This window comes from Heterodontus francisci, chromosome 38 (assembly GCF_036365525.1).
Source record: "Heterodontus francisci isolate sHetFra1 chromosome 38, sHetFra1.hap1, whole genome shotgun sequence".
Taxonomy (NCBI): Eukaryota; Metazoa; Chordata; class Chondrichthyes; order Heterodontiformes; family Heterodontidae; genus Heterodontus; species Heterodontus francisci.
Window position 1 is genome coordinate 9,387,638 of NC_090408.1, and position 12,248 is coordinate 9,399,885.

General features: G+C 42.3%; 1 protein-coding gene across 1 annotated transcript in view; it reads left to right on the top strand.

Annotated features, from left to right (window-relative positions):
- The window catches only part of zfand6 (zinc finger, AN1-type domain 6), a 63,606-nt gene extending 63,386 nt beyond the window's left edge, over positions 1–220 (top strand). Inside the window, exon 8 of the mRNA XM_068017707.1 lies at positions 37–220. Within this exon, the coding sequence (XP_067873808.1) occupies positions 37–185 (149 nt within the window). The 3' untranslated portion in view covers positions 186–220. The remainder of the gene's footprint in view (positions 1–36) is intronic.
- The last annotated feature ends 12,028 nt before the right edge of the window (positions 221–12,248 follow it).

A 12,248-nucleotide genomic window follows, 5' to 3' on the forward strand; every position in this document is an offset into this window, starting at 1 on the left:
TGTGGATGCATGTTCTGACTCTGTTTTTGTTTCCAGGATTTGATTGCAGATGTGGAAACTTGTTCTGTGGATTACATCGTTATTCTGATAAGCACAGTTGTCCTTATGATTACAAAGCTGACGCTGCGGAAAAAATAAGGAAAGAAAATCCTGTTGTAGTTGGAGAGAAGATCCAGAAGATTTGAACTGCTACTTACATTAAAATTTTTTTTCTTTTAAACCACGTGAACCTAATTAAACAGCGGAGAGGATAAGCTGAGCTTGGTAGTTCATTCTGGGAATTTGGAGTATTGTGCTTGCATAGATCTTTAAATCATGCTTGCCCCGAACAATAGAATTTGAGAACAGACTGAAAAGTTCTTTCACTTTTGTTTGAATATTCTGTGGTTGGAAAATTACTGCATATTTAGGAGCCAGTCCATTTTGCAGCCATTTTAGTTTTAAGTGTCAGGCTGATTTTAAGAAAAAAAGCAGAAGTATTGGAGGGCAGCGCTTTTCCAATATTATATGCATGTTTCAAATTTGCATTTCTCTCTGTGTGTGTGTGTGTGTGTGTGTGTGTGTGTGTGTGTGTGTGTGTGTGTGTGTGTGTGTGTGTGTGGCCTTTCTCAGCAGCACGATCTTATAATATCAAGGCAGTGTCACAAACGGGCCTATCAGTATCTGCACTCTAATCACTGCTTTGTTCCATTCGTGAGAAGGCCCCATGTGTTGGCATCATAGCTTGTTTGCTGCTCCGTTTCATGAATTATTTATGTACTTAAGCAAGTGTATGCGGTTTATGATTTTATAGTATGTATCCTGAATGGAAAAAGCCTATATGCACTTCAATGCTGACTACAAGTTTAATCAGAAAATACAGTAATGCTTAAACTCTGAGCGTACATGAAACACAATATGGTAATTGTGCTGTATTTGTTAGTTTATTCACTGTCTTAATTTTGATTAAATAAAGTTATAAAGGAAAACTACTGATTGTTTTTAAAAAAAAAAAATTAGTGTAGAGAACTCCTATCTGTGCCTTGAAATAAATATGGAACTCTGGTCAAAATATTCTCTTCTCACTACCCCACCCCTTCTCCATTTAGCTGAAGTATTTCTAATTACTTATATATGTGAGTACCCTTTGCTGAGTTCGAAAGCTTGCTGCTTGTATACAGCTGGAGGAATTATATATACAGTTTTTCATCTCATGTCACTGAATTTTGCAAATGCAGACCAGTAGTTAATGTTGCTGGAAAAACTGTGAAATGCATTTCACGTGGATACAAATATTTAAAGAGGATTGTATTTTAAAGTGGTAATGTTAGTTTCTTAGAAACTATATTCTTTGCCAAGTGTTCTTTGTTATATGGTGCTTATAGAGGGATTCCAAATGTTCTTTGTTTATATGGTGCTGATAGAGGGATTCATCTTTAAGCCCTGCAGTTTTTCTCTCATTCTTTACAGTACATTTTTTGTGTCTAGCTGTTACTGAATCGACAAACAATTACAGGAAAAAGTGTAGCCTTTATTCTTGATGTTCTTCCTAGAAATCTTGACTTTGAGCACTGGAGCAGTTGGCTGAGTAACAATTGTTTTCAGAGAACTGAATAAAAAATATGAACTAAACACGTGCAATGTTGGAAGTAATGGCAATTGAATAATTTTTTCCCGTGGTAGTGTTTACTTGGAGCTGCAGCAGTGGTTCAAAGTAGGAGTATACATCAACAAATTTAAACAGCAAGTTGAAAGTAGCTGGAGCATTTTTTCCCTGCCCCTATTCTGTTGATACCGACTCATGTTCCCGTAGTCAGCACTGGCTGCCTGTTATCTTTGCCTATTGTCTCGTGACCCTGGAGCAGTCGATATGGTGAGCTATTTGAGTGTAGTGGCCATAATAGCCAAGCCAGTTCTTACATTGCACTTTGCGGCTGGAATGTAATGAGCAGGCACCTCGACCTACTCTTCAGTCCCTCCCCAAGCTCTAAATACTTATTCCAATTCTAGCAACCCCACAGATAACATTGAATAAGATGGGGACAAATAGCAATTGAACCCGTGCCATTCTAAAGCAAAGGATAACCTTTCGAACCAAAATATTTGCTTGTGAAAGTACTGGTGTTTTGTTACCATCATGGTAACCTATGGGACATTGTACTGGTGATGTGGTGCATTTTGCTGTCTTCTGCAAAATGTATCAAATGACTAGGCCATTCTAACGTTTTATTGTCGCATTGGAAATTGGGTATCAGATCAATAAATCACCATGGTGATTTGTAGCCTCCAGCCATTCATTTCATCTGCCTGGCTACAAATCCATTTCTGATGGCTAGAAGAGCATTATGTCTGTGCATGCTTGCATCCAGTCAGTAAAGTTTTAAAAGTACTGAAAAGGTTCAGGTTCTTCAGACTTCCATGAAAGCCCTTCTGCTTTGATTAGTATTGAAATCTGATAGGATCCCCTTTCCGAGCACGTCTTAATCAGTGCTTGATATGACACTGAAACACGAGGTCAGATTCGAGTTGAAGTCAATGTTGTGTCGAAGCTAAGACTATTTTAGTGATTTCAAAGTAATAGTATAAGTGCCCATTTTTTTCTTTTGTATTAAATTTATTTTCTGACATACCAAATGGTGCTTCATTTCATGGAAATAACATGTTTTGTTTCAATTGGATATCATTAGATCTGAATATGGCTAACTTGTATGAATTTTGAAAGGTTCTCATTATCTAAACAGCTATTTTCCATAATTACTGAATGTACCCAATTATTCTGCAGTTAATTGCAACTAGAAGGTGGGCATGAGTGAGATTATATATTTTGTAAACTTTAACTTTCCAAAAATATGACTAACAATACAATTTCTGTATTATATTTTTATATGACTGTAGATAGCCAGGGTTAATGTATTTTAGAAATTACTATTAAGGTCACAGTCTTCCTATTAAATTTGAAATTGGAGACCAGAGCTCAGATGCTTACAGAAGCTTGAATTTAGCAGCTAATCAAATTATTGGCCCTTTTAAATTGGAGTTGACATTTCAGTCTGAGGACCAGTTTCCATTACTGGCAAGTATGTGAATTTACAGACTCTGTTCTCCTCTAAATGGCTGCACCACTAAGTGAGATTTGTTCTAAGAAAGATAAGAGTATCAATAGAAAATTGGACTATCTGATGGTTAAGGTTTATTCACCATATTTACCTAGAAGTTACAAATGGTTTATAAATTGATCATTGAGAAGAATTTGATTATTAAATGGGCCTGCTTTAACAATAGTTAAGTCAGACACTGCCTCAACCAGAGGAGGCAACTAGTAAGCTCTTTGTGATTGTCAATTTCTCATGTAATGTCCAACGGATACTCAGTTGAAAGCTACTAAAAAGAACTGCAAGGATTTTGGGCTTTGCAAACATTTATGTATTGTGTAAGACAAATATCGTACTAGTTTCTTGCTGTGTCTTTCTGCTCCTGTATAATACTTGTAAATAAATTTAATTTAGTTCTGGCTTTACTATTGGTCTGGCATTGTGGATTTACTGCCTTTCACAATAGACAGTAATACATGGTATCCCACATGATCTCCAGCATACCATATCCTCCGCAGGGAGTAATTGCCAGTTCTGTGGCATGCCATCCCACTTCTAGCAGATTTTGCTCAAGAGGCTTGTAGAAATTGCCTCTCTACTGTGAGCAACACTACTGGAATGAAGTCCAGTACCACTAAATCTTGAAGTGAAACAGTCAAATATTTAGCCCATCATAGTATTGTATGTTCTTTCCAAGTGTGAAATAACTCATGATTAGCACGTTTGATTTTAAATATGCCCTTTCCTGCAGCATGAGTATATATGGAAGTTCAAAAGTTATAGAATGCTGCAGCACAAAACCAGGCCACTCAACTGCACAAACCTACTTCAGTGTTTTCGTGCAAACTTAGCTGCCTAATCCAATCCCCCACTCCTCACTTACTGAATGTATCCAATTATTCTGCAGTTAATATTCCCTTTAATATTCCTCATTTTAAAGCAACTATTAAATTTATTTTTAAGTTATGGACTCTGTTTTGAGGATGGTTTGTTGCAGAGAATTTGGTTTTGTTAAAGTTTTTTTTAACCTCCCGTTTACTGTGTTCATCTAAATTTGTGTGCTCTGTTTTGACCAACTCTCTTTCATAATCTGTCTTTTTACCATCTGATTTATATCTCATCATTGGGTTGAGTTTATTTGTGTGATGAAGCGAGATGGTAATTCTACTATGGCATCTTGTACTCTTTTGTATCAGATATATGCCAACGATTAGGTGAAACTAATTGGGTAGATTTACAAGTGGTTTGATGATGCAAATGACTCTGAAAGGATAGGAAAAGACTATTGGGCCTGCCCTAACCATCCATGGTTCAACGTCTGCACCCTCTCCCCACCCACAAAACAAAAATGCTATTTGTATCTACTAGGAGATTAGAGTTTGAGCTGGATTTTATGCTTCAGTGGAAGGCTGGTTTTCTGGTGGGAGGGGCTGAAGAATTGGTGCAAATTCGTCCACCACGGAACCCAATGCCTGTTTCCGATTTGCTTTGAGGCATTCCCGTGGCTGCACCTGTGCCGTGATGCAATGGGATTGTAGTTTAAATATGTTAAATACTGTTTTGCATGCATTTGTATCTCATTCGCTGCAATCGTACCAGGCTTTCACAATGTTCTGCATGACGTGCAGCACTCGCGTGCCTTCAATTTTCTGTTTTTGAAAAGCTGGCACTACCGAGGCAAGAGTCCTCGGTGCCTGCAAAGGTTAGGTAAATTATACGTTGTCTTGAATTTTTTTTTCCGCATCAGACATTGTCACTAAACTCAATCTGCAGATGTGAGGGGGGGTTGGAACTCTGCAAGTGGATACCGTGGGGGGAAACTCTGCAAGTGGGTATTGAGGAAGCTCTGTAGTACAAGGATGTAATGGGTTAATGCTGAAGACAGTGAGTGACCCCCTCCCACTGTAAGAGTGTTGATGTAATAGTCACGAGATTAGGCTTCGGTGAAGAAGAGGTAGCAGCATGAAAGATGCTAGCTTAGGAGACTTGATGAGAGTGTATATAGTATTATGTAAATAATACACCTTTCTTAGTTGACCTGAATCTGAGACTTTCTCCAGAACCCTCCAGCTGCGCTACAAAATACAGCAACACACGACATGGTGGCACCAGTTAAAATGACCTGGAAAATTTTAAGATCTTACCTTGTGTAGTAGCACCAGGAGAACCGATCTAGTCGGTGATTGCAACGAACACGATCTGCTTTGTAGCCACAGACGACGCAGACAGTCCATGAGAAAGCTCTGCAGCCTCTCAGACCCCACCCCAGAAGAATGGGGGTCTGCAATGGGACATCTGGGTCCAGCGATCAGGTCAGAATTTCAGCGCCGCTTGGCGGTCCAGGATCGGTTGAGAGATTTTGAAGGGGGTCATTAATGGTTAGCAGCACACTGGGTCACAAATATGGGTAGAGAAGTCAACCTCGGGCCAAGAGGCAACTGGAGAGTCGAGCAGAGTCGGCAGCCATTGTTCAGCCAGACTGCAGAGAGAGGGGGAGTGGGAAAGGTCATAAAGTGTGATCAATCCCCAAAAAGACAGCAAAAACCTCTATTCAAGCCTGAAAGATTTAAAGCCTTGCAAAAGCAATGAAAGTAATATGGAATCAAAATTCAGAATGAAAGTTTCCTTGATCTAAAAGGACTCAATCAGGTACAAAATTGGTCATTATGGAAGGAAAAGATTCCTACGATATAGAATTGCTTCCCAACTCCATACCAAATCAGAAGTAGAACAAGTGAATACCATTATATATTCATAGGAGTGATTGTGGACAGCATGATAGTAAGCAAGGGATAAACGTTCTGATCGCTTTGAAGATGTACTTTGATAAATATTTCAATCTTCGCAGCAATTAGATCCTTGAAAGAGCCAAATTTAACAAGCGGGCACAGAACATGGGTGAAGCCGTAGACTCTTGCATAAATGGTCTGTACATGTTGGCAGAGGAATGCGAATACGGTGAATTAAAGGCAGAACTAATCAAGGACTGAGTAGTTGTCAGCATAACTGATAAATTCTTGCCAGATCTTTTGCAGTTGAAAGAGGACCTTACATTCAAAGGCCATTCAGATTGTGAGATAGGCTGAAGTTCATAAACGGAATCGTACAGAATCGTGTCATTCTGTGGGCTGAAGACCAGTTGTGGATGAGAAGTCATCCAATGGCTGTTCAGTTTGTGAAGTCAAAATAAGAAAAGCACTTTGTGGAAAAGACACACTGGTGAGAAGGTGCTGCAAAATACAACAGAAACTCTGCAAGTGGATACTGTGTGGGGAGGGGAAATCTGCAAGTGGATACAGTTGGGGGGGAAGGGGGGGAATACTGCAAGTGGAAACCGTTGGGTGGGTGGCGGGGGAAGAAATCGACAACTGTATAGGTTCTTTTTGGGGGTCCAGTGCAGGCGACTCAAATGGCATTGGTATGGTCATGATGGCTTGTACTTATTGAAAAGTTGCGAGAGCAACATCAAGTCATACTATAGAGCCCATGTCAGAATCCTGCAGAATCAAAATTAACACAAATCTTTGGATAGATGTACTTGACTTTCTGAAGGAAGCCATAGTTTACAAGGAAGATAGAGATGGGTATATTTCACCCTGTTTTCCTGGATTCCCTTGCTGTGATGAGGCATCTCCACCAGAGGTGGGCCTAAGAGGCAGCTGCAGCTCAACAGCGAAGAAGAGCCTCGATACACCAGCAAGTCTACAGGACTTGGCATGTCTGAGTGCAACTGCCAGAGATAACAGCGGATGTCCAGAGAGGCCATTACATGCCTTTGCACGCTGCTGCATGATGATTTGCAACCAGTAGGTTTTTGTGGTCACTCTATGCTTGTGGCCCTCAATTATCATGGCCCTAAACTTTTATGCCCCCTGACCATTCTAGGGATCCACCAGCGGTATGTGTGGTGTGTCTCAATCTGCAGTGCACCGCTGGATTAAGGAGGTGACCGATGCTCTGTTCAGAAGGGCTGGCGACTATGTACACTACAGGACAGACACTGAGAGTCAGGCTGAGAGGGCCATTGGATTTGAAGCCATTGCAGGATTCCCAAAGGTCTAAGGTGTGATCAACTGCATGTAGGTGTCCATCGAGGCTCCCACAGACCAACTAGCCCCCTTCATAAACAGGCATTTCATTCAATTAATGTCCAGCTAGTGCGCACCCACAGAAAGCGCTTCCTCCAAATGTATGCCTGCTTCCTGAGCAGTTGCCTTGACTCTCACATTTTGCTAGTCCCAGGTGCCATTGCTTTTCACTCCCCCCACTCACCTTCAGGGGTAGATTCTTGGGGTAAGAGCTACCCCTTGATGACATGGCTTCTGACGCCAGTAAGGCTGCTGAAGAGTATTACAATGCCTGCCACAGCTCCACATCAACCATTGAGCAGGCCATTGTAAAGCTGAAGATGCACTTCCGCTGCCTCGATAGATCTGGTAGAGCCCTATCTACCAGACTGGGCTGCGCATATTGTCTGCTCTACCGTACAGAGGCGAGGCCTTGCAAGATGCCGTAGTACAGGGAGATCCTCCAGTGATGAGGACGCAGAAGGCACACAAGGCCAAGCATGCATGCAAAATCAGAGCAGTAATGGAGGCCAGACATGGGGAGCAGCGTGCAAGAGAGGCAAGGCAGAGACGAATTGCGCGTTTCCACAATCCATGCATTTCAATAAATGTTTCCGGTCATGAAGACCCCACCTGCCTCGAAATAGGCATATTAATTTTGTCATAAGCATTAATTTTAAACTGTTGCTGGACTGAAAAGATGACTTGTTTAAAGAGATAGCAGCAGTGGCTGGGAACATTTACATACTAAGAAACAGTTGCCTGGAGAGACAATGGAACTGCTGAGGGTGCCTGCTAAGATGGAGAATTCACAAAAAACGCAGGAGAGTTTGTTGAAAAAACTTAGTCAAATGACTAACCTGCTGGCCAACTTGGAGGTTTGAATTATGCTCCCAGGACAGTTTGAAGATAGGGAGATTGCTTTGAAGGCTAAAGAGAAGGAAGGGCTCTCTCCCTGGCTCTCTTTCTCGAATTTCCAGATCCACTGAAGCCACTTAAACCTCAAAGACTCCTACATTGAAGCAAGTTTGAAAACGTGCACTGGGCACCAACAAAACGGCAAAATTTAGCTGCAATCAAAGACTCCACATCGAACTCAAAGGACAGTAAATAAACTCCAGCTATTGCTTCAAACTTTGCCCCTTTATTCTTTCTCCCTTTTCTGTCTCTGCGTGTGTGTTTATCGCATATGTATGCTAGTGTGGTCATGTGTATTCATAGTAGTTTTAACCAAATTAAGAGTTTTAAGGTTAATAAACTTACACTTTTCTTGTTTAAATCTAAGAAAACCTGTCTGGTTGATTTCTTTGCCTTACAATTGGACAGCAGTGAACAAGGATTCACTGAGGGCGAGCTTAAAAACAGTGTTTTAAAAATTACACCCTGTTATGGTCAAACCAGGCAAAAGCAAAGAGGGAACCCCAAGACCCCTTTCTCACCTGGTCATAACAGAAATTTGGGGGCTAGTGTCCGAGATTCGACCCACAGACAAATGAGAAATCGGAAGTGGGAAGTCAAATTGATCCCAATCAAAACAGAGAAAAGATTTCAATATAGGTTTTCTTGTGGTTGTGTGTGATTGAATACTAACATGTCTGCAACTGAAGCCAGTAGCTCCCCAAGCCAGGGTGAAGTAATTTGGGATAAGTTAAAAGCGCTGTCTTTGGAGGAATTGAGGAAAATGGCTAAGCAGTGTGGGATCACTGTACGTGGCAAGGCTAGGCAGTTTTTTTTTTTAGAATTAGAATTAGAACATTACAGCACAGTACAGGCCCTTCGGCCCTCGATGTTGCGCCGACCTGTGAAACCATCTGACCTACACTATTCCATTTTCATCCATATGTCTATCCAATGACCACTTAAATGCCCTTAAAGTTGGCGAGTCTACTACTGTTGCAGGCAGGGCGTTCCACGCCCCTACTACTCTCTGAGTAAAGAAACTACCTCTCACATCTGTCCTATATCTATCACCCCTCAACTTGAAGCTATGTCCCCTCGTGTTTGCCATCACCATCCAAGGAAAAAGATGCTCACTATCCACCCTATCTAACCCTCTGATTATCTTATATGTCTCTATTAAGTCACCTCTCCTCCTCCTTCTCTCCACCGAAAACAACCTCAAGTCCCTCAGCCTTTCCTCGTAAGACCTTCCCTCCATACCAGGCAACATCCTAGTAAATCTCCTCTGCACCCTTTCCATAGCTTCCACATCCTTCCTATAATGCGGTGACCAGAACTGCACGCAATACTCAAGGTGCGGTCTCACCAGAGTTTTGTACAGCTGCAGCATAACCTCGTGGCTCCGAAACTCGATTCCCCCTACTAATAAAAGCTAACACACCATATGCCTTCTTAACAGCCCTATTAACCTGGGTAGCAACCTTCAGGGATTTATGCACCTGGACACCAAGATCTCTCTGTTCATCTACACTACCAAGAATCTTCCCATTAGCCCAGTACTCTGCATTCCTGTTACTCCTTCCAAAGTGAATCACCTCGCACTTTTCCGCATTAAACTCCATTTGCCATCTCTCAGCCCAGCTCTGCAGCCTATCTATGTCCCTCTGTACCCTACAACATCCTTCGGCACTATCCACAACTCCACCGACCTTAGTGTCATCTGCAAATTTACTAACCCACCCTTCTACACCCTCTTCCAGGTCATTTATAAAAATGGCAAACAGCAGTGGCCCCAAAACAGATCCTTGCGGTACACCACTAGTAACTAAACTCCAGGATGAACATTTGCCATCAACCACCACCCTCTGTCTTCTTTCAGCTAGCCAATTTCTGATCCAAAGCACTAAATCACCTTCAATCCCATACTTCCGTATTTTCTGCAATAGGCTACCGTGGGGAACCTTATCAAACACCTTACTGAAATCCATATACACCACATCCACTGCTTTACCCTCATCCACCTGTTTGGTCACCTTCTCGAAAAACTCAATAAGGTTTGTGAGACACGACCTACCCGTCACAAAACCGTGCTGACTATCGCTAATGAACTTATTCTTTTCAAGATGATTATAAATCCTGTCTCTTATAACCTTTTCCAACATTTTACCCACAACCGAAGTAAGGCTCACAGGTCTATAATTACCAGGGCTGTCTCTACTCCCCTTCTTGAACAAGGGGACAACATTTGCTATCCTCCAGTCTTCCGGCACTATTCCTGTCGACAATGACGACATAAAGATCAAGGACAAAGGCTCTGCAATCTCCTCCCTAGCTTCCCAGAGAATCCTAGGATAAATCCCATCTGGCCCAGGGGACTTATCTATTTTCACACTTTCCAAAATTGATAACACCTCCTCCTTGTGAACCTCAATCCCATCTAGCCTAGTAGCCTGAATCTCAGTATTCTCCTCAACAACATTTTCTTTCTCTACTGTAAATACTGACGCAAAATATTCATTTAACACTTCCCCTATCTCCTCTGATTCCACACACAACTTCCCACTACTATCCTTGATTGGCCCTAATCTAACTCTAGTCATTCTTTTATTCCTGATATACCTTTAGAAAGCCTTAGGGTTTTCCCTGATCCTATCCACCAATGACTTCTCGTGTCCTCTCCTTGCTCTTCTTAGCTCTCCCTTTAGATCCTTCCTGGCTAGCTTGTAGCTCTCAAGCGCCCTAACTGAGCCTTCACGTCTCATCCTAACATAAGCCGCCGCCTTCCTCTTGACAAGCGCTTCAACTTCTTTAGTAAACCACGGCTCCCTCACTCGACAACTTCCTCCCTGCCTCACAGGTACATACTTATCAAGGACACGCAGTAGCTGCGCCTTGAATAAGCTCCACATTTCGATTGTTCCCATCCCCTGCAGTTTCCTTCCCCATCCTACGCATCCTAAATCTTGCCTAATCGCATCATAATTTCCTTTCCCCCAGCTATAATTTTTGCCCTGCGGTATATACCTGTCCCTGCCCATCGCTAAGGTAAACCTAACCGAATTGTGATCACTATCACCAAAGTGATCACCTACATCTAAATCTAACACATGGTCGGGTTCATTACCCAGTACCAAATCCACTGTGGCATCGCCCCTGGTTGGCCTGTCTACATACTGTGTCAGAAAACCCTCCTGCACACACTGGACAAAAACTGACCCTAAGGCTCGTGGCCAACTATTTTTCCTTTGAATCTGAAGAAGCAGAAACAGGGTTAGAAATAGACTCCAACAGGGTTTTGCTCGTAAAGATACAGTTGGAACAGAGAAACTTGAATTTGAAGAGAAAGAGAGATAGGAGAAAGATAAAGAGAGCGGAACAAGAGAAAAAGCAAGAGCGGAGAGAGAGAGAAAGAAAGAGCCTGCTGGAGGGAATGCGAAGAGAAAGAGCTGAGGCGGCCTGAGTTAACTAGGGGGCAACAGAGTAACCCTAGTGAAAGCATAGCCAATATGGAGGTTCTGGGGCTGGGTACAGAATTGTTAAAATTTTCCCAATTTATTCCAAAATTCAATGAGGGAGACGTGGAAGCATTTTTTTGGTATCTTTTGAAAAACTTGCAAGGCAGTTAAAGTGACCAGCTGAGGCTTGGACTCTCCTGTTACAAAGCAAGTAAAGAGGAAAAGCCCATGTTGCCAGATGATCATCAAATTATGCCCTCTTGAGGACTTCCTTTGGCTCGGCAGGTTCCTGTAATTGTTAGCAACTTGGGTGAGGTGCTTCTAGTGTCTGCATTTACATAGGAGGATGTGGGGTCTAACATTTTCCAACATTTCGGGGTTGCGATTCCTCCTGGACTTACTTTAATCTGCCGCCTTTTCCCCGTTTCTTTCTAACCTTTTCCCAGCCTTGTGCCTGCCTGTCCCCTTTTGTCCTCGGCAGGGGTCCCTTACAGTTCACCAGCCCTCTTTTGGATCCTCCACGCACCAATACAGGACTCGGGTGCAGATTTCACTGTAGGTTGGGGTTTCCCCTCAACCTGGCACATGTGGCAACTCCTGCAGTACTCCACCACATCTTTGTGGAGTTTTGGCCGCTCAAACTGCTGTCTTATGCAGCTTTGGTTTTTTGTATGCCGACATGTACAGCCACTGTAATCTCATGGGCCATTCTTAATATTTCTCTCTGGTACCTCTGGAGCACCATTAACTGGTGA